The sequence below is a fragment of the Dermochelys coriacea genome, chromosome 26 (assembly GCF_009764565.3).
Source record: "Dermochelys coriacea isolate rDerCor1 chromosome 26, rDerCor1.pri.v4, whole genome shotgun sequence".
In the NCBI taxonomy this organism is placed as follows: Eukaryota; Metazoa; Chordata; order Testudines; family Dermochelyidae; genus Dermochelys; species Dermochelys coriacea.
The window spans coordinates 137,318-159,682 of NC_050093.1; the positions used below are offsets into that span (position 1 = coordinate 137,318).

The 22,365-nt window shown below is 41.0% G+C and overlaps 2 protein-coding genes across 11 annotated transcripts in view; one reads left to right on the plus strand and one right to left on the minus strand.

Moving 5' to 3' along the window:
• The window catches only part of LOC119848590 (zinc finger protein 26-like), a 67,261-nt gene extending 66,286 nt beyond the window's left edge, over positions 1 to 975 (minus strand). For 6 of the 8 annotated variants that reach the window (XR_006277136.1, XR_006277135.1, XR_006277134.1 and 3 more), the window contains exon 1: positions 700 to 957. The gene's annotated coding sequence lies outside the window, so the exon portion shown is untranslated. Of the gene's footprint in view, positions 1 to 699 lie in introns of all 8 variants that reach the window. The other 2 variants (XR_006277137.1, XM_043503087.1) reach the window with 2 other exon arrangements.
• Positions 1 to 22,365, plus strand: part of POLB (DNA polymerase beta) — a 33,050-nt gene that overhangs the window by 6,594 nt on the left and 4,091 nt on the right. Inside the window, exons 2-13 of one of the 3 annotated variants that reach the window (XM_043503079.1) lie at positions 2,018 to 2,091; positions 2,392 to 2,449; positions 5,185 to 5,251; positions 5,676 to 5,750; positions 6,611 to 6,669; positions 7,372 to 7,421; positions 9,171 to 9,222; positions 9,979 to 10,033; positions 10,122 to 10,194; positions 13,704 to 13,774; positions 15,728 to 15,814; positions 21,961 to 22,025. In XM_043503079.1, the coding sequence (XP_043359014.1) occupies positions 2,031 to 2,091; positions 2,392 to 2,449; positions 5,185 to 5,251; positions 5,676 to 5,750; positions 6,611 to 6,669; positions 7,372 to 7,421; positions 9,171 to 9,222; positions 9,979 to 10,033; positions 10,122 to 10,194; positions 13,704 to 13,774; positions 15,728 to 15,814; positions 21,961 to 22,025 (773 nt within the window). In that variant the 5' untranslated portion in view covers positions 2,018 to 2,030. Of the gene's footprint in view, positions 1 to 1,792; positions 2,092 to 2,391; positions 2,450 to 5,184; positions 5,252 to 5,675; positions 5,751 to 6,610; positions 6,670 to 7,371; positions 7,422 to 9,170; positions 9,223 to 9,978; positions 10,034 to 10,121; positions 10,195 to 13,703; positions 13,775 to 15,727; positions 15,815 to 21,960; positions 22,026 to 22,365 lie in introns of those variants that run through there. The other 2 variants (XM_038384923.2, XM_043503080.1) reach the window with 2 other exon arrangements.

Below are 22,365 nucleotides of genomic sequence, written 5' to 3' on the forward strand. Positions count from 1 at the left end.
TCTGCACATCATTTTTCAGATCATTACAGCTCAGACCAGGGAAGCAGATAGCTCTCATCAGCTCTAGATCACATCCACTAGACTAGAGCAGCGTTTCCCAAACTGTGTTTCGCGGAACACTGGTGTTCCATACGACGTGAATAGGTGTTCCGTGAAAGAATCTAGAATTTAATTTTGACTCTTACACTTGATTTTTGTACTACTTTATACATGCTTTCTAGTTAGAAATTGTTAGTTCAAGTTATTTTAAATTTGTATTTTTGCTTTGTTTTATAAAATAAAATATATTTGAACATAAATAACGCAATTTTTTATTTGAAAACCAGACAACTACCAAAAAAAAAAAAAAGCGTTCCATAGTAGGCTAAAAAGTGTTCCGTGGCCAAAAAAATTTGGGAAACGCTGGACTAGAGGAAGCAGCAACAATAGGTCACTTTCCCACCCCCCCAGCAACTCTACACCCAACTGAGAGCTATGGACAACTAGGTCTGCAGCGCCACAGGTTTGCACACCTGCCCAAGTGCTATGGAGCGAGACAGTAGGCCAAGCAAGGAATTAGCCAATACAAAGCAGAGACCAAGGAGGGGGAGAAGCAATAGAAGGGATGTTGCCCTGGTTCTGCAGCTGGGGGAGTGTGGAGATAGAAGTAATGGAGGCGGGGGGAGAGTAGGAGTAGGCTCGCTGAGGCCAGGGACCTACAGTCAGATACTGCCTCTTCCTCCTGCTGATGGCGTCACTCACTAAGGGCACGGCCTGCCATGGCAACTTCCGCTTCCACCAACGCCGCCCTGCAAACGAGAACTCCCGGGCCCTGCAGCAGCTGCTGGGAGATGGAAATCGGCGAAATCTACACCTCCTCTGACGCCGTAGGCTTCACGGCTCCACACTGGCTGATAGAAGAGAGAGGCTGTGGAGAACTACATCTTCCATGGTGCCGTGGGCCTCCCAATGCTTGATGGGATACGGGACAGGCAAACAGTACTTATCCCATCGTGCCCCGGGGCCCCGCAATGGCTGATGGGAGATGAAGGCCGAGAGGAATACCACCGCTCCCATCATGCCCGGGCCCCGCAATGGCTGATGGGAGATGAAGGCCGAGAGGAACACCACCGCTCCCATCGTGCCCCGGGCCCCGCAATGGCTGATGGGAGTTGAAGGCCGAGAGAAACACCACGGCTCCCATCGGGCCCCGGCCCCGCAATGGCTGATGGGAGTTGAAGGCCGAGAGGAACAGCACCGCTCCCATCGGGCCCCGCAATGGCTGATGGGAGATGAAGGCCGAGAGATACAGCACGGCTCCCATCGGGCCCCGCAATGGCTGATAGGAGATGAAGGCCGAGAGAAAAACCACCACTCCCATCGTGCCCCGGGCCCCGCAATGGCTGATGGGAGATGAAGGCCGAGAGGAACACCACTGCTCCCATCGTGCCCCGCAATGGCTGATGGGAGATGAAGGCCGAGAGAAACACCACCGCTCCCATCGTGCCCCGGGCCCCGCAATGGCTGATGGGAGATGAAGGCCGAGAGGAACACCACCGCTCCCATCGGGCCCCGGGCCCCGCAATGGCTGATGGGAGATGAAGGCCGAGAGGAACACCACCGCTCCCATCGTGCCCCGGCCCCGCAATGGCTGATGGGAGATGAAGGCCGAGAGGAACACCACTGCTCCCATCGTGCCCCGCAATGGCTGATGGAAGATGAAGGCCGAGAGGAACACCACCGCTCCCATCGGGCCCCGGGCCCCGCAATGGCTGATGGGAGTTGAAGGCCGAGAGGAACACCACCGCTCCCATCGGGCCCCGGGCCCCGCAATGGCTGATGGGAGATGAAGGCCGAGAGAAACACTACCGCTCCCATGGTGCTGCAGGCCTCGCGATTGCTGATAAGACGTTGCTAAATTACCCACAATGCACCCCCTGTCGTTCTTTCTGCCCCACACGTCGGGGCGGGGAGGAGGAGGCTGTGGTTAATCCGATCCTCGCTCCCTGCCCTAGTAGCTGCCGGCCGCTGGGGCTAGGCTCGAGGCCGCCATGAGCAAGCGGAAGGCGCCGCAGGAGAGCCCCAATGCGGGGATCACCGACTTCCTGAGCGGTGGGTTGGGCGAGCGAGTGGGGGCTGCGCCGGGCCTCTGGGCAGAGGAGCGGGGGTTCGCTAGCGGCCTTCTGCGGCCGGGGCGTGGCCTGTCGGGGAAGGCGCGTGTGAGGGGCTGGGTTGAGGCCGCTGGCCCCGAGCCGCGGTCGCCGGCCCGACAAGGGGCCACCCGGTGCTCGGGACTACCCCGGGGTCGTTAACCCGCCCGCGCTTGCGTGAGACCCGGTTCGGAGCGAGCGGGCAGCCCCGAGCGCGTGTAAGAAATGTCTCCGTGTCTCTTCCCATTGCCCCGGGCCGCAGAGCTGGCGAACTACGAGAAGAACGTGAACAGAGCCATCCACAAGTACAACGCCTACAGGTAGGTGCGCCGGCGAGCCGGCCGGGCGTCGCCTTGTTCTCCGAGCCCTACCTGCTCTCAGCGCGGGGGTCGGCCGGGGTGTCCCTTCTCCTGGGTGCCATGGGGGGAGTTTGCTGCAGGCCCCGTCGTATTCAGCACGGGTTGGTAGCTGCCTAGAAGAGAGGAAACAAAAGGTAGGAAAAAATGCTCGGGAATGGAGAGGGGTAAATAGTGGTGTCCCCCAGGGGTCTGGACTGGGCCCAGCGCTGGTCAACACATTCATAAATGATCTGGAGAATGGGGTAAACAGTGAGGTGGCAGCATTTTCAGATGATACAAACCTACTTAAGATAAAAGAAAAGGAGTACTTGGGATGTGATGAAGTGAGCTGTAGCTCACGAAAGCTTATGCTCTAATAAATTTGTTAGTCTCTAAGGTGCCACAAGTCCTCCTTTTCTTTTTGCGAATACAGACTAACATGGCTGCTACTCTGAAACCTATTTAAGATAGTTCACTTCCAGGCAGACTGCGAAGAGTTACACAAGGATCTCGCAAAACTGGGTGACGGGGCTACAAAATGGCAGATGAAATTCAGTGTTGATAAATGCCCAGTAATGCACATTGGAAAACATCATCCCAACTATATATATAAAACGATGGGATCTAATTTACCCGTTACCACTCAAGAAAGAGATCTCGGTGTCGTTGTCAATAGGTCTTTGAAAACATCCACTCAATGTGCAGCAGCCATCAAAAAAGCAAACAGAAGGACTGTTGGGAATCATTAAGAAAGGGATAGCTAATAAGACAGAAAACATTATATTGTCTCTATATAAATCTATGGCACGCCCACATCTTGAATGCTGTGTGCAGATGTGGTTGTCCCATCTCAAAAATATATATATTGGACTTGGAAAAGGTTTAGAAAAGGGCAACAAAAATGATTAGGGGTATGAAATGGCTTTCGTATGAGGAGAGATCAATAAGACTGGGACTTTTAGCTTGGAAAAGAGACGGCTAAGGGGAGATATGATTGAAGTCTATAAAATCATGACTGGTGTAAAGAAAGTAGATAAGGAAGTGTTGTTTACTACTTCTCATAACACAAGAACTAGGGATCACCAGATGAAATTAATAGGCAGCAGGTTTAAAACAAATAAAAGCAAGTATTTTTTCACACAATGCACAGTCAACCTGTGGAACTCCTTGCCAGAGGATGTTGTGAAGATGAAAACTATAATGGGGTTTAAAAAAGAACTAGATACGATCATGGAGGATAGGTCTATCAATGGCTATGAGCCAGGATGGGCAGGGATGGTGTCCCTAGCCTCTGTTTGCCAGAAGCTGGGAATGGGAAACAGGAGATAGATCAGTTGGTCATTACCTGTTCTTTTCATTCCCTCTGGGGCACCTGGCATTGGCCACTGTCGGAAGACAGGATACTGGGCTAGATGGTCCTTTGGTCTGACCCAGTATGGACGTTCTTATGTTCTTACATTTAAGCTAGGCTCAGGGTCTCAGCCAGGTTCTAATTTGATTAACTGTGTTCTGCAATCTTAAAATTTCAGTTCAGCCAGATGTTTCATTATGCACCTAATGAGATCTAAATTTTTTGGAAATTTAGATGGCATTTTAAAAAAAACGGGGGGGAGGGGTTCTGCATGTTCTCTTCCCCCTTCCCCCCCGCCCAAAAATTGAAATATTTATAGTAATTACTTGCTTATTGAAACTAAAATCTCATTTTTGAAGACTGAGGAATGCGTTCTCTAAGTTAATTAGCATATGAAGTGCTGTTTGGTATATTGATGAAATAGGTATAAATTATTTAGTTTTGATTTGAATAATAATAAACATATATTTGTGCCTGTTTACAAATAGGAAAAAAAATATGTTTGAAAATAGAAAACATCAATATTGTAAGCCAAAAGGAAAGTTTATATCCTTTAGGCTCAGAAATAATATGTAAATAGACCTGACATTATCATGCAGTTACAGGAGAAACTTGTGTTTCCAGAGAAGAAGCTTGGAAAATGACTGTCAGTATAACCTAGGTAACAAAGCACGATATTTAAGGATCAACAGTAAATACAGGTAGATATCCAAACTTTATAGTAACAACAACACCAGATTCTTTAATAGTGTATTATCGTCACATATACGCCAAGTGTCAAAATAGTAGACAAATTAGCCGTTCTATGAATCTGTGTAATATAACTTAGCCTCATTCAAGCTTTTCTTTCTTGCCTTTCTCTTTCACTGTTGGTTCTGAGAGAAACTGTTTCACAAGTTTCTCTTCATATTTTTCTAAGCTGGGCCTTGGAGTGGGGGGAAATGGAAAAAATGCCCCCTTCTCTCCCCTGAAAATGTCTGAGGCTAAAGGCTAAACAGATTCCTATAAGTAGTTTTTGTAAAGTACTTCTGAATAACAGGTTCTTTTATAAATTTAAGTTAGCATTGCTGTTTACCTTATTTATAAAAGTCCATATGTGAGCCCCTTATGTTAAGTACATAGTCGTTACTGATTGGTTTGAGGAAAGTGGTATTCAGGTTGCTGCATGCTGAGCTTTTTCTTTTTTGAGAGATCTCATATTCCTGGTGCATGAGAAATAGGGGGGTAGTTATACAAATGCCACTGCTCCAGGATGGAACCACACAAACTGCATTGTATGGAGGGTGTGTACAAAATGTTTGTCTGGTCATTTGATACTGTTCACTGAAGGCTGGAAAGTGAATGGAACTGTTATTTTTTTATACAGAAAAGCAGCTTCTGTAATATCCAAGTATCCAAGCAAGATAAAAAGTGGAGCTGAAGCAAAGAAGCTGGTAAGCTGTAAAACGGATGATAATGTTTTATCAGGTTCTTCTCATCCACACAATTGAATTCCATTTTTGTGTTAATATTTTAGTGCATTATAATATATATTATTATAGTTGTGATTGTGAGACCCAAAGATATGCTTTATTCCTGCATTTCCTCAGACTTCAGAGGTTGAAATTTAGTGCAGGAATTGTAAATTTTGCTAAAAGCCAATTTTGAAATTTCACTGTAAAATAGGGAAAATTAGAGTGTGCTTCTGTTGCTCATAAGGCTGCTGTTTACTATTATGAACATTAGCAAAATATTGTAAGTTTGGTTGTGTTTCTGTTTTGCAAGTTTCTGAATTTTAGTTTTTCCATAATGTCTGTGATGCTAGTTATCCTGAAGATAAAGTTTCATTGACTTTTTGGTTCTGTTTCCTTTTTTTAGGAAGGAGTAGGGGCTAAAATAGCTGACAAGATTGATGAGTTTTTATCCACTGGAAAACTACGTAAGCTTGAAAAGGTGAACCTCTTTGACTTTCTTCTCTGCGGGCATTTTTTTTGTACCTTCCAAGGCTTCCTGTTAACTCAATGCAACTTCTTTACTGTTTCTGGAAAGGCTGAGGCGAAGCAGGAGGGAGATGCATACAGATGACCAGGGGTGTAGAAATAAGGAAATAGGTATACAAAACCAAAAAATCCTGATATAAAATTGTACCTCTCTGGAAATATTACAGGATATGATCAGTTTGCCTGCCTGTTCTGTCCGCCAAATCGATAAAGTGGGTTCTCATGGAAGTTTGATTTTAGTCAGGGCCACCTACCTTAGTCTGCACAGAAACGTAGAAAGCTTCCTGCACATGGCTTTTCCTAGTTTACGTTAGTCCTGGCCTGCAGCACCCCCTCTTGTTCTAAATTTGGGCTCCCACACCTCTGCCAGTGGATCTAAAACCTGACCAAGTCTCTCTTATTTACTTATTTCCAACTTATAGAGTTTACTTCAGTATATGGAAAGATTCAGACAATGGCTTTAAAAATGCGTTTGTATATCAGAATAGACATGTAAGGGAAAAATAAAAAGGACTCTTCTTCCACTAAAAAAAGAACCAGCCTCACTTAAAACCTTATAACATCCCCATGAGTATCAAACTTTCTTCTCTGAAACCAAAGAAGGAAGAAAATTCTAGAGCCAAGGGCTGCTGAAAACCACCTGTCCAGATTCTTTCTGAGTGGATCCAGACAATCATGGCACGAGTCTCTGATGTGTAGGTAATAGGTCAGATCTAAAAAGACTACAGCAACTTTCAAGTGCAATAACTCACTGAGTTACTTTATCTTCCTGTGACTTTTCAAGTGGGTTAGAGTACAGTCTCTTTTCTCCAGATTCGACAGGATGATACAAGCTCATCTATCAATTTCCTGACCCGAGTTAGTGGCATAGGGTAAGAATTTTTTTGTATGATTCTATCTACTTGTAGAGTTACTAACAACAGCGTAGAGATTGAGGGTATGAAGGAAGAATATGGAGATTGAGTTGGCACCAGGACATCCAAAGTGAGACATTAGAGATTCAAGACTGAGCCCAGGGGAAATGTACATTTGGGAAATGACAATGAAGAGATGGTAGCAGTCACCTACTTATAACATAGAGGGGGAAAAGAGGATCAGAGCCCTGAGAGATACTGATGAGCAGGAATGGAGAGGGGGAGCAGCTTCCAAAAGGAATCTGAAGGAGCTACTGAAGAGGTAGGAGGAAATAGAGTTCATGACAACCCACTTTAGTCTTTCCATAGCAAACTTTTTAAGGCGAGTAATACATTGTTCTCTTGCATGTAGGGAAACCAAGGCACAAGAAAGTTAAGTGACTTGTCCGAAGCCGCTGTTAAAGCTGGGAATAGAACCCAGGTCTCCTGACTCCCATCCTCTTCCTCCATTTCCTGGTCTATGTAAGCAGTGTATGCCAAGTTGAGGGAGAATGAATATAAGAAATGGCTTTGGTACTGGAGAACTAGATGCCTGATTATAAACTTCAGTGTAATCTGTTATTCAATTCTGGTGTAATGTACTACTGTGTGATGTAACGTTTTCTGCTGGAGAGGTTTCCCTGTGTTGATTTGGTTAAGAAGTGCTCTGTCTCTTTGCAGCCCTTCTGCAGCTAGGAAGCTTGTAGATGAAGGGATAAAGACATTGGAAGGTGAGTGTACCATAAATCGTGCTGATTTCAGAGCCTTTGATTGGAAAAATGTGGAAAGGTTATGACTCAAGTTGTGAAAAACTAGTCGCTGCATAAATGACAGCAGTTACACAATTAAGGATAGGCATTCAGCATTCCAAAGCTTGAGTCAGTGCACGGAAGAAAGGCATCAGATAAATTTTCAGATGGGGTTTCTCCCAAAATATGAGGAAAGGGAAAATGATTTGGTTTGAAGAAACAGGCTTTTTCAATTATTTCTTCTAGTGCGGCAATCTCTGAAGTGCATGGCTTTGGTAGTATACGTGTGCTTAAGTTGCATAAGCGTGATTCCACCGACACTGCATCCGTCCCTTTCTTTTGGTTCAGCGCCTAAGAGCTGAAGATAGGATTGCTGCCTGTTGTGATAGCTCTGTGGACTTTTTTTTCCCCGCCCCCCCTTTTCTTTTGTGAAAACTGCCATTTTCTTTTAAGGTCTTCTACTTTGATGGATACTTTTAATTGCAAGTTAAATATTTTTGCCTGGGAACGTAAAGAAGTTTTTTGGGACACAGGTCTCTAGGCTAGTAGATAAGACCCCTTCTTCCCCAGGTTGCCCAGCCCTTCTCTCCCTCCTGCTCACCCTCATGTTAGGCCACCGTTGCCCCTCTTAATTTCTCCTTGGCAATTTTTAAATCAAGATCAAATATTTCTTTAAAAGATGTGATTTGGTTCAAAAGGAATTATATTGGGGAAGTTCTATGGGCTGTTATACAGGAGGTCAGATTAGATGATCACAATAGTCCCTTCTGGCCTTGGAATTTATGATGTCATAAACTATACATTGTGGCCCATCATGTATGCAGAAACTGATTTTGGTAACTAGCTCTGCCAACAAACTGATCCAAAACCAGTTCAAGTTACCATTCTTGCCAACAGACTAAAACAAATGTGGGGTTTCTAGGCCAAGCCATTTTGAAGATGTATCAAGCTGGGAAACAATTCTGGATTGGTGCTCCCCTCCTTTTTTGAGCCTCATATTTTATCTTCACATAAGATCACACCTTGTCAGTCAGCACAGCACTTGGACTGTGGTAACTTGCTCCAGAGGCCGCTTCAGTCTGGGATGGTCCAAAACAAAAGACCACCTTCTGCTTCAGCTGTTCCCGTACAGCTGAAGGTTTGGCCCTTTATAAATGTAGAAATCAAGTGTGCACTGAGCACGATATTAAACATTACAGTGACTACTCCTGACTGATTTTTTTTTTTCCAAGTTCACTATTTCCTAATAGTTTTGCTCAGTGACTAGAAGTGATTTTTTAGGTGCAACTAAGTGGGACTTTTCATCTGGGAGGAGTCAGGGTTTTATGTGGGTTTTGCAGGGCATGGGTTTTGTGGTGGAGTTTTGTTTGTTTTTGAGGAATTCAAGAGCCCCAGTCAAGCCAGAGTAGAATTCTCCCCTGAGCGGGCTTTTTGCTAGCCATTTTACACTGCCCTGCAATTCCCTTGCTGCAAACGCTGGCATAAGGGGTGGGTCCTGGCATAGGGGTGTGGTTTTAGTAGATGCTCCTGCATTCATTCTGTGAGCCATAGGGCAGCCTCCTCGTAATTTACAAGCACAACAAATTCTCTTATCTCTTGTGTTTCTGTTTAAAGTTGGTATTGTCTAAATGCTCTTGAGTTAAATCATCTTTTACAATGCATGCAAATATCTATTTGCTAAAGTTATTTTCCTCCTCTTGAGTACTTTTTCTGTCATTCTGCTTCTTCCAGATCTAAGGAAAAACGAACACAAGCTGAATCATCATCAGCGAATTGGGCTAAAGTAAGACAGTTTCATTTTCATGGACATAGTTGCTTGGCTTCTGTAAAAATTCCTTCAGAGGCCAGTGCCCTCTTTAAGATTATAGCAACCATAAGTAGCACGCTTAAAAGGTAAGATCCAGTTCCATCCCCTGTTCTACCCTTTTCTCAGTTGCTCATAACTTATCCAAACAAATTTCTTTGGGTATGAAATTAGCTGTGATTGGTCCCAGTCCAAAGATGCATTGTTTTAGAAAGGTTTAGTCAGCTCAGCCCAGCCACTTTTGAGTCATTAAAGGTTGGGGGGAAAACAGGCTTTTCCTCTCCGGTTCTGATTTTAAATGTTGTGTCTGGATCACTGAGAGCCTAAATTCTAGAGAAATTGATGACTTGGGTTGCCTCTGATCACTGACTAAGGAAAGCTCTCTGTTTGCTGCTGATGAGTCAATTTTTAAAGCCACGTAGTTCTTGTCCTTCGGAAGGCTGCAGAAGAAATTCCTGATACAATATTCCTGTACGATAGAAATACTTCCTCTCCCCTCTGAAATCAATTTTAATGCTGGTGAAAGGGAGGACTTGCGGCGATGGGAATTTCTGAGGTGTCTGAGACTAGCAAAAGGAACCTATGATCATTGGCTTGCTATCTCTGTCTAGGTTATTAGTTTCTAATCAATCATTTTAATGTAAAATGTATGGAATTTTATCTAATCTTTGCTTGGTTAAATTTTAAATGCACTCCCTTACCCACAGTCATTCAACTTTTTTTTTATCTGTACAGATATTTTGAAGACTTTGAGAAAAGAATCCCTAGAGAAGAGATGTTACAGATGCAGGTAAGATATAATCTTCCTCAACAAAAGAACAAATGAAGAGGGCAGCTCAGATTATTTGACATAGCTCTTTTTTTTTTTTTCTCAATAGGAAATTGTATTGAAAGAGGTTAAAAAACTGGACCCCGAATATATTGCGACAGTCTGTGGCAGTTTCAGGCGAGGTTGGTACTCCACCGTGCCTTCACATTTACATCATGGTTCTAGAAGTCAAAACTTAATGACGAATGTCTGAATTGTGGACCTTAAGGGTTTTTTTTTAATTTGTACTAATGTGCATAGTCCTTAATGCAAAGTCTGTTACACTGACCAGATGGAATAAACTTGTTTCTTGCTCTTTGCTTAGACTGACTAGTTCAGTTTGTATATATAAGGCTATGGGTGCGATATAAAAGGAAGCAGAGTAGGATGTTGTGAATTGTAAAACCGAAGAATAGTTCACTTTAAATTTTCCTTCTCCTCAGAACTCTCGCATCTGCTCCAGAACTACTCTCTCTGGAGTTTTTCTTATTACTGATGTGCAGACATAGCATAACAGAACCTTGCTAATTCACACAAATAATAAACACCCATTGAAAATTACTGAAATTTGCAAAATAGGAAGTCAATCAACTCAATTAAAAAATCAAAGCTAAAATATCATAAAATGTGACAAGTTCATTTATTTTGGCATCTGTAGTTTAATCTTTTATGATTATTTCTACTAGTGTAGTATGAAGCATAAGAAATCTCATCTATTAATTATTTGCTGAGTAGTAAGGGGTCGACTGTAATTTTTTGTGTGAATTGTGTACGAGTTCCTCGAGTTTAAAAAATAAAAACTTTATAAATGTCATTGTCCATAATCGGTCACTGTTCATGCCAGTAGTAAAAAGCCTAGCATTCTAATGAAGAAAGACTTATGAAGACTTGCGTATATGCCTTGATCCACAATTTAAATTTAATTTTAAATATACCTATGCCAGACGTAGATTTGGTACAAAATAGTTGTTAAGCAGTTTAGAAGTTGTTCTTACTCAAAATTGCATTTATTAAATAAGTGATTTGTCTTTAAACACCATGAGACTATATAGACATTAAGAATAAGAGATGATGCTTGGCTGTGTGATCAAGTAGTCAAAATACGAACTTGGTCGGTCGGCCTCTGTGGAGTGAGTTGGTGATATCAGCTCAGTATCCATTGAAAAGTATCCACATCACGCAAGCTGCCACCAAAATCGGTACTAATTGGTAAATGCTTGACAGTTTCATCAGAGAGTCCCATGAAAATTCATCCACTTCTTAGCTCTGTTGGAGTCTCCTGTCATAGTCAATATGTCAGTCAGTTTGTTTCAGTGCGTTGTCTTGCACAAATGTAAACTGATGAGGGATCTGCAGATGCATCCGCATGTTAAGCCGATGTGGCTTCATGTTTGTTTGTTTGTTTGTTAACCAAAGCCTGCTTTCTTTGCTCATGTTTCTCTGACTTTTTCTCTTCTGCTATTCTTGATGGCTTTAATTGCAGACCAACAGATCTGCCGCCATCCTAATTTCTCAGCACCAACAACTTCCCATGTGTTCGGGTCGACGTGGCCAGCTTTTAAGTGAGCTTTCAGAGTGTCATGTCATTTTCATTGGCCTCCCAGTGTAGGTGCTCCTGTTTTCAATGGTCCTTACACAACTCCCAAAGCCATATTTTATCATCCATATGTACAAGGTGACCAGCCCAGCAAATTGCACCTGTCTGATTAGGAATTCAGTGGTAGTTATGTAGCACTGGTCCAGAACTTCAGTTTTTGGTGTCCTGTCGAACCATTTGATTTTACAGATGAGATGCATACAGCACATGTGAAAACTCCCTGGTTGCTTAAAGTGCCTGCCATAGTGTCCATGTTTCACTGCTTTGGAGGAGTGTTTAACATAATTGCACGGTAGACACTAATCTTGGTGTGAAGTCAAATGTCTCTCATTCCACAGGCGGTAGCAAAGTCAATCATAGGCAGAACTGGCTTTAGAAACGCACTGCGTGATTTCATCGTCAATCATGGATGGCATTATTGGATGAAGTGCTGCCAAGATAGCAAAATTTTTCTACCGCATTAAGTACTCTGCCCTTTGGTTTTCTTGAGGCAGATAGAGTCCAAATAGTTTTGCCGATCTAGAAAAGCCATCTATTGGATGCTGCATGTCTTGGACGGTATGTGCTGTGAGCGCACAATCATCAATGAAGAGTAACTCCCTAATGAACAAGTCAGTTGCTTTAGTGTGAGCACAAAGATTGAAGATGCTGCCATCTGTGTGGAATTGCATTTAAATATTCCAGCTGTAGTCTTTGAAAGAATCTAGGACAATAGTAAATTGTCCCTGCTTCACACTGTTTGTGACAAAGGCTCTAATGAAGCACCATTTTCCAGCTCTTTAGCCAGCATGAATGAGTGTGTGATGGTTACAAATTTGTGTGACCAGCTTAGATCATGAGCCATCAGAGACCCTCCTGACTAACCATGTCAAAGGCCTTGATCAGGTCTACAATCACCATATAGAAATCAGTTTTGTTCCCAGCACTTTTCCTGTGTTTCGCGAGCAGCAAAAGTCATGTCCGCTGTTCTGTGTCCCAAGCGAAAGCCATGCTGACTCTCTGAAATGATGTTATTCGTGATGTGGAAGAATCTGGCAAGCAAGACGCAAGCCAAAATCTTCCCAGCAATGGAAAGAAGCAAGATACCATGATAGTTGTTGCAGAGTGCTTAATCACCTTTATTTGTATGTATGGACAACTGAAGCACCCTTGAAGTCTTGAGGCATGGTCTTTTGCTCCCAGATGTTGAAGAGCCGCATGAGCATTTCAGATGTTTGATAACCACTATGTTTATAGACTTCTGGCAGTATTCTATCTAAGCCAGGCACCTTTCCTTGTGACAGTTGTTGGTTGGCTGTTTCTGTCTCAATAACACTGGAAGTCTAGTGAGTCCTTCGTGTATTGGGAACTGTGGTACACCATCGACGGCAGCTTTTGAAATTGCAGATGGAAGATTAAGTAGACGAAGTGTTCAGCCCAGCAATGGATGATGTCTGTGTATAGTATACTGCTATCTTCGCTATGGATGGGAATGTTGCCACAAGATAATGCACATTGCGTGAGACACATAAAGCATGATTAAGCATGGTTGACAAGACTTTGATCACTAAGAACTGTGACAGGTAGCTTTCTGAACAATCTGCTCTGTCTAAGATGTGTAAAATAAAAGATTGATGGAAGCACACAGCAGAAAATATTCAACAGGCTGCAGAAAAGAAAGACCTTAAATGCTTTTACTATCAATTGAAAATGGTTTTTGGTCCCTTATGTCACTTCTTAGTGTTAGCACATTAGTGTTGAGATAGTTTAGAGGCTACCCTATTAATCATAGACTCAGAAATGTAGGGTTGGAAGGGATCTCGAGCGGTCATCTAGTCAAGCTCCTTGTGCTGTGGCAAGACCAAGTATATACTTGCACCTTTCCTGACAGGTGTTTGTCTGCCCTATTATTAAAAACCTTAACTATTCTGTGCTAGTTCTGCAGATAGAGGAGCTTCTCTTCTTTTCTTTAGCACTAAGATTGAAACGCAACCCTCTATGGTCTGTTCTTTACTGATATCAAGACTTACAGCTAGGTGTTTGTTTTTTGTTATTCTTCACTCTTTACTTTCTCAGGTGCGGAATCAAGTGGGGATATGGATATTCTCCTGACCCATCCAAGTTTTACTTCTGAATCGACCAAACAGGTGCCTGTCTTTATACAACTTATTACTATTTTTAAAAGCTGAGTTTATAAACTTTTATCAGGAGCTCATAGGATCATAAATTCCTTTGCATTTGGGTTCATATTACAGCTTTTTGCATTTATTCATTGACACCATAATAACTTCATAGTTTATTAATAAAATCCTGAATATGTGATCTAAGCATTATATTGGGGAATTTGCAAATTACCCTTCACGTGTTTGGATGTTACATATTTTCATAATTTTGTAGAAGTTTTTTGCATAACTGTTACATATGCTAAAGAAATTTCACACATAATGAACACAATGTGTGCAGGCCTGGCTCAGTAGCTAGTGCTTTGCACTGTACCGAGAAAGATAAAGTTTATTTCAGTCTCTTGCTCCTCAGGCCACCAGGGAATTAGTACTTACGCCCTGTGGGGAAAAGGGCGTGATCCCTTTTTGCCTAATACTACAGACATGCTCAAAAGTGCATGCTGTTTGCAGCTGGAAGGACAGTGGCTAGGACCATGGAGGGCACAGAGTAATGACACAGCTGCTTATTCAGTGTACTGTGCTTAGTATCTTCTTATTTATAAATTGAGTGTACTTTTCTGTAGCATTATAGTGATCCTGATTTATATCACAACAAAAAAAAGGCTCTGCCTTCTTTAAGACCATATGCACTTTTGGCAAAAAAAACAGGATTTTATTATCTTGTAACCAAAAATAGCTACATTCGGAACAGTCCCCCACCCCTCCCCAAAAAGCATTTGTGTTTTAAAATGGAAAAATGTTGTCTCACAAGACGTTTAATGCAGACTTGACTATTGTATCTAAAGCTATGAGCCTCTTATGGGGCACACCAAAAATGTTTCAGAGTAGCAGCCGTGTTAGTCTGTATTCGCAAAAAGAAAAAGCTCACGAAAGCTTATGCTCTAATAAATTTTAGTCTCTAAGGTGCCACAAGTACTCCTTTTCTTTTTACCAAAAATGTTGTTTGTTTACGTACCAGTGTCATTACACTCTGTTCCGGAGTTCCTTTATTCTACTGGCAAGCTACACAGTTAAAGTGGAAGTAATGGATTTAAAGTGTCCACCAGCAGCCAAGTTTTTATCAATTTTTTTTTTTTTTTTTAAATCAGTGTCTCCCTCTTCCACTCAGTTTCACAGACACTGAGGGTGGAAGCTCAGCAGAGGATGAGGGCAGACTTAAACTAGTTGAGTGACCCTGTAATTTTGTGCACCCAAATATTTTGTTTAAGTGTAACCTCAACTTTTTAAAATTTTCAGGATGATATTTTCTGAAGTGTTTTGAAAGAATTGCATCGTTCTCTTAAGGAATTTTTCCTGTTAGACAATTGCATATATTTATATGTTTATCACACTTTAATCACTATTTTTTTAAAATAGGTCTTAAAGAGGAACGAGGTACCTTTTTGTATGGGAGGAACCAACAGAATGGGAAACGAATCTCCCACCAGATATTATGCCACAGAACAATCTTTAACCGTCACTGAAAGTTGGCAGTGCTATTCGTTAGTTTTTACAAGAGAATATTTCTAGATTAAATCAAAGCAGATGCTAATGGACCTATGGAAACTAGCAATCCACAAAAACACAGAAGGTCATTAATTTAGAAATGTAAGATTTAAAATTGTACAACAAGTTTTGTCAAGTCTAATGAAAATACTTCAGTGCTCTTCGTTGTCTGGCAATACAATATAGGTTGGAGAGAACAATTTTCCTTAACCAGATTCTCAAGTATTGATTTATTTCCGGTATGTAGTTTCTGTCAAAGTCTCAGAATCTGGTCCTGAAAAAATATTTTCCGGCAATGAGATCCCCTTGGTTTTCACAAGGACATATTGTACATCTGTGGGTCACGTTGTTGGTAAACAAACAGGTTCCTCTTTCTTAGTTAGGTAACGTTTCATTTCACTTTGTTTACATTTGACATTAATTATTTTCCAGCCAAAGCTTTTGCACCAAGTTGTAGAACAATTGAAAAAAATCCACTTTGTCACAGACACATTGTCAAAGGGTGATACGAAATTCATGGTGAGTCTTCTCTGAATATTTCATGTAAAAGGCAGTATTTCCGTGATTGATATACAAGAAATCTGCTGCTTACTGTTTAAAAATGGAAAGTTTATGCAGTAACTCAGAGTAAGAGTTGGCTAGTAATACCTTTTTGTTATAGGATGTTAATATTATAACAATCTGTTTGCAATAACTAAAGGAAAGAATTTTTTTCCCAAGAAGCGTTTTATCCCATTGTGTTTATATATTTTTTTAAAAAAAATCTGTCTCAGCTACATGTGTGGAAATGTTTGTAGTGAACACTCTTTTTGTAGACTAATGTGTGGTTTTGCATTCTTTAAATTGTAAAAAACAAAAACAATACAAAAAACAAGTAGTATGTAAGGAGTGCAAACTCTAAATTCTATCCCCAGGTGACTTACTATCCAGTATGTCATAATGTTCATCACATCTCCATCCACCCTAGTAAATACTGTACTCACTTTCTAATTCTTTTAATGCTTCCCATCCACTGACCCACCTTGCTGTCATTGCTTGTAGCCCATAATGCACTTTTCAGCTCTGTCAGCCTATGCCAGATGATGATCCTGAAATTTGTCTTGAATTCACAGTTTGGTCTAGATAACCATATATTCGATCTGAAACTCCCCAAGATTCAGAGGAACCATCTTCTGCTGTGATACTTGAAGATGTAGACTGCTCTGTATGAGTTTCTGTATCATCCTCTTTAGTTCTGGATGCCAGTTTATGGCATATGAGACATTTGTGGCTAAGCTCGGACATCTTTATATGAATTTCACATAAAAATCAAAGTAAAGGAATCCTGGGCTGCTTCTGGGCTTGACATTCAGAAGTAGGGCATTCCTCTAAAAAAATTCCATCTGAAGTCAACCATGAAGTATTGTAGAACAGAACAAGAAAGGAATCTTCGACCGCAGAATAGCTCTGAGGGTTATGACCAGTCTTACATTTCATTGTAATGTACCTTATCCGGATACAGACCCTTAAGCTAAGCGCTCCTTTTTGTCTGGAAGAACAAGCTGAAATCTTCTTTTTCAAAAGAGAAGTTGGGTTTTTTTAGGGGTTTAAGTATTGAGTGAGTGCTATGATGTTTCACTTCCACCTGGAGTTTTGTCTCTACAGGCTCCAAATACCTTGTTCTTAAAGACCAGTGAAAAGTTAATCCCAACAGATGAGTAAAACCATAAGCAACAGTTCCACTCAATTATTGATACTCGCTTAATGATTATCTTCAGAAGCCAGAGGTTTGTGGGACTGGTGTTGCTGGGCATGCTGTGGGAATCCACTTATTGCTAAGTGATCACCGTTAAGTTTATGCTAAACCATTATATTCGGATAGATCATAGAAAAGAATGTAAAATATGAACCAGGATCCTGCACAGAAACTATTTCAAGTGGGTATAAATATCTATTCTTGAAAGTTATGAGGGTGTTACAGAGGGAAAGGTATTATCAGATGGTTCCGTATACTTTCACTTGAAGTAAAGGGGATGAGAATCAGAAATGGATTTCTGTGCTCACCTCAGTGGAACTCTGTATAGTTCTTTGTGAAATTAAACTTGTTGGTTTTTCTGGCTTTTTTTTAGAAGGATAAAATCAGTGACGTTGTTACCCTCTGTGCTCCTAGGACAAAAGAAAAATAGAGTAAAATGAAATTGAACTTCATCCCAATACTCTGGGCTATTCCCAGTTTCTAATTTAATAGAATGGCTCTTATTGATGAAGAATACATGCAAGATAGCTGCTCAGTTGCCCCAGACTAGGTAGTGTATATGTATATGTACTTGTGTGAGGCTTTCAAGTAGCAAAAGGAGGAGAGGGAGGACTTTATCAGAGACAGCAGATCAGTGAAAGCCACATTTAGAAGGGCCTTTATATTAGCAGAAGCTGCAGGGACCCACCCAAAATGGTGACCATTGATAATCCACCAGATGGGTATTTTATCCAATGTTGGACTAATAGGTGAAACAACCTGGAACACCAGTTTGTGGGATAAGCTCTTTCTAATGGAACCAGATTTATGCCAGAAACTGGTCACGCTGGGATTTATGTCTGGCCAAACTAAAAAGAATTCTGTAGGGTAGCAGTGAATTGTCTGGTGTCTCACTCTGACCTAGGATATTTCCATTTTCTGTCCTCTTAGCCCTAGAGCTCCTCTGATCAGAAATATTTATATTTTTCTGCTAAGGACGCTGTGTGATAGGAAACAAAGTGGTAACATTTTTGATTATAATAACTTCATTTCTTCATGTCGCCACTATACGTTCTAGTCTTCATTGTTTTTAAAAGACGCACCAAAAATCAGTGAATTGTATCTCCCTTTCAAAGCCATTAAATAAGTGATGGTGGATTTGAAATGAAATTCAATTTCTGTAGGAATAACTGCTACTTCACCTTGGCCAGCCCTTCTGGTATTAGTACCAACTTGCTCTGAATTTAAATCTTGACCAATAGCATTTCCAATTTATAAGTCTATAAGAATGTGACATTTTACTGCATATGTTCTGTGTAAAACAGTCATTACTGGAGAGGACAGGGTAGAATAAGTAGAAATGGCAGGCAGTGTTGAAATCTTGAAAAAGTAAGTGGAATCAGGACTGCAGCTGAAGGTAGAAATGTCCCAGAGTGAAGACAACAGAGTATATAAAAGAATCCGTAACACGTTCCAAAAGGATACAGAATTGTTGAGCTTTCAGAACAAATGTAACCAGGGGAGGAAGGGGAAACCTTACAGTGTAGCTGGAATACATTTCTACAAGGTTTTCGGTTTTGCTGTGTAAACAGCTCTGATCATTCATCGCAACTCCTCTTCTCCCTCGTCCCTTATCATACCAGACTGTTATCCAACTACACATAAAATAAAGATTGAAGGTGAATTAAATGGATTATACAATAATTCTTTCTGTAAGAGCCTTTTTTTTTCTTTTTTTTTTTTTTTTTGGTCAGAAAATCCCTTTCTGTTCTGGCTTGCTTTGGCTGTAATTTTTATCCATGCTTTCCCTCTGCTTTTCTGTTTAGCTGTCATTTTCCATTCGTGACCATGCGTTCTCAGCATATTTGTAATTGCTAAAGTAGAGGCCTGGGAGTTGGAACTCTGGAGTTCTATTTGTGCCTCAGCTCCCCAACCTCAAAACAGTTACTTACCTACTCTGTAGGGAGGTGTTGTGTGTTGATTTTTTTTCTAAAACCTCATTGTGTTCTTTAGGTGAAAGGTACACATTATTCTGCTCCTCTGTTTTAGCTTCTGTGTTAGGGGATTGTGTCAGTTGCTACTCTGCTATGGAATTGATATGGTCTGTGTCCCTGAAGCAGGGAGAGATAGTTGAGATGTCCTTTTGAGTCCTTCACCGAACTGTTTTCTAGCTGATTGTGTGCCTTTAGGAAAGGAAGAGGGATTCCTCTGTTTAGTAACTCTCCAGTTTAGTATCAAGAGTTCACGCTATGTGGGGGAAAATGGCCTGGTTTGTGTTAAGTTTGACATACCAGGCTAGTTTCAGCCTTGAGTGTTGTGATACTTGCAGAGTTTAGATTTATTTATTATTTAGGTGGTTTTCAACAAGTTTACAAATCTTTGACGAATATTAGAAATAAAACAATTATTACAACAGTTTAGCTTTTGTTTAAAGAGACATTATACAGGAATATTGTCATCAGATCTTTATATTTAACATATTACAGAGTGATTATAATTAAAATCCCTATGTTTCTAGTGGTCTTACTAAATTGAGTGAAGTCTCAATATACACACTTAACAGACATACCCAATCTGATGTATAATATTAAAAAAAAAAATGGGCAGGTATTTTGGCTTTTTTTGCAGGTGAATGTATTTTTTCTGAGCATTAAAGATGAGATTAATTCTTCATTTCCATTTTTTGTGACCATTTCCATTAGAAAGCCTTCGGAGGATTAGCAAAGGATCATGTGGTAGTAATATCCAACAATTTGTGATATTTGGTTACTGATTGCATCCTAATACTCTCCGACTGGACACATGTGCCATATAGGCAAAAAATAATCCTCTTTTGCCACAATTTCTCCAACATTTATCCCCAGGCAGTCTATATTTTTTAACCTGACCGGTGTGAGGTACCACTGAAACAGTATCTTAAAGATGTTTTGTTTATTGTGCTGCATACTGAAGTTGTTGGGACTCATTTCCAGGTCAGACCACATTCTTCTGAGGTAATTTGTCTACCCACATCCTTTTCTCAGTGAGTCATATATAGACACTAGTTTGTTAGGGAAGCTGTCTGCAAAGATTAATATAAATTAGGGGGTTTTTTTTGTTTTGTTTTCCAGGTTGCCATCACTTCTATTATAATTTAGCTTTTTGTATAGAAAGGTTTCAGAGTGGTAGCCATGTTAGTCTGTATCAGCAGAAACAACGAGGAGTCCTTATAGCACCTTGGAGACTAACAAATTTATTTGGACATAAGCTTTCCTGGGCTAAAGTGGGTTTTAGCCCACAAAAGCTTATGCCCAAATAAATTTGTTAGTCTCTAAGGTGCCACAACGACTCCTCGTTGTTGTTTTTGTATAGAAAGGGCTGTCTAGAAAGTTTAGAAACATTAATGCCTGAGTTGAGAGTACAGGTACCGGGAGAGAGAGGGTCAGTTAAATTTAGTTTTGATAGCTAAATAAGTTAGAAAAGTTTCTTGACTGAATAGCTGCCCAGCCGTGCATGTGTATTCCGTGGCCCTCCCAATGAAGCTCTCTGCTTTGTCATTTGGATTAAAATCTGGATTATTTTCAGTGTGTGTCATTGGCAAGGGAGAAGAGCTTATTTTCTATCTAGTTCCATCCAAAAGCCATAGCGTAGCCTTTGCTAAAGGATGTGTGTCAATTTCTGGAGGGTGTGATTTTTACTAATCATGGTAGCCTAGCAGTATGTACACTGCTGCAATATTCTTGTTCATTAAAGACCCGGTGTTAAAGTGGGTGAATGCACCCCCAGTCCACTACTATTTTGAGTTGGCTGGCTTGATAGTGCCATAGAATATTTGGAACAGCAGTCCATTCCGTTTGATGGGTCTGTACAAAGTTACTGGTCTCACTCTTGGTATTTTTGTATTCCATATAAATTCTAACAACTTTCTCTGTATTCCTATACTCAGTCTTCTAAAGCTAAGTGAAAGTAATGAGTCCTAGAATGAATGCTTTCCTGGAAACAAAAAAAGCTTCGTTACAAATTAGCAATCATCCACGGCTTTGTTGCTCAAGTTTATGGTGAAGATGAGTGTGAGGATGGGCAAGTATTTGCATTGGTTTGTGCAAGTGGCACATGATGTGTTTGCTGAGGTGAGGGGCTATGTGTGTTTGAGGTTGTTGTGCTGAGTTTGTCTGAGGGTATGGTGTTGGGAGATTGTGTGAACGTAACATTTGAGGGCAGTGCGTGTTTGGGATATTTTGTATCTCTCTGATATGGCAGGCAGTTGAGCCAAGTAATCCACTATCAGTGCAGTCTCCCTCATACAACCAATGAAATTTTTTCGCCCAAATTAGCTGTAGAGTAAGGATGGTGATATTACAATGGTCTGGGACTCTTGGCATATCATAAATACATGCCTTACTGTAGCTATACACCCACAGGTGTCATTCATAGGGTCACAATGGCTTAATATCAACATTTCTGTAATATTGCACAAATATTAGTTTATGTACATTTAACCCTGGTCTTCAGTGTAGTGGATTATTGATCCTGATTTCTGGCAAGCTTTAGTCTTAATACGTGCAGTGACTTCAGTAACTCCCTAAATGCAACCTTGTACTTGATAAGTCCAAGGGACAGGAGCAAGGTGCCAGCTATACAGTACTACAAAATGCTGGCATCTGATGCTTTATCTGTTGTCCTAATCTTTCTCTGATTCTTATGTTTCTTTAGAAATCCTCATGGTTCTTAACAGGGGGAAATCATAAGGCAAAACAAGCAAGTTTAATAAGCAAAACCTTTTATTTACCTCTAAGACTATATGCCTGTGCATGATCACATAACTAGACAGACTACATGGTCTGCATTTTAAAACTATTTGTGATTTTTTTGTTTTTTGGTTTTGTTTTTTTTTTTAAAGAAAAAAAAAGGCTCAAGACCATTTCAAAACTCTGATAATGTTATAATTTCTGCTTTCCTTGTGTCCTTTTAGGGTGTATGTCAGTTGACAAGCGAAGAAGATGGAACCAATTATCCATACAGGAGAATTGATATCAGGTAAAATTTGAAATGGAATAGGCCTGCACCCTAGAGTAGAGAAGGCATTTGTTAAAGCATCATCCAAAATGGGGGCATTTGTTATGATTACACCACCTCATATGTGTCATACAGAACAGGTCTGCACAGCCCACTCAACTTCATGATGGGGCATTTATGGAAGTGCTATGTCCCAATCCCTGACTGCAAAGCAAGCCCCCCCCTTTCTCCGGATTCCAGAACAAGGATCTCCATTGCTGTCCTTTCCCTCTAGCAATTACCGAGCAGAGAGGTTTGTCAGGGTACTGTGCCCTAACCGCTCAGTAATAATTTAATGGCAAGAGTTGTTGCACCTCCCCTT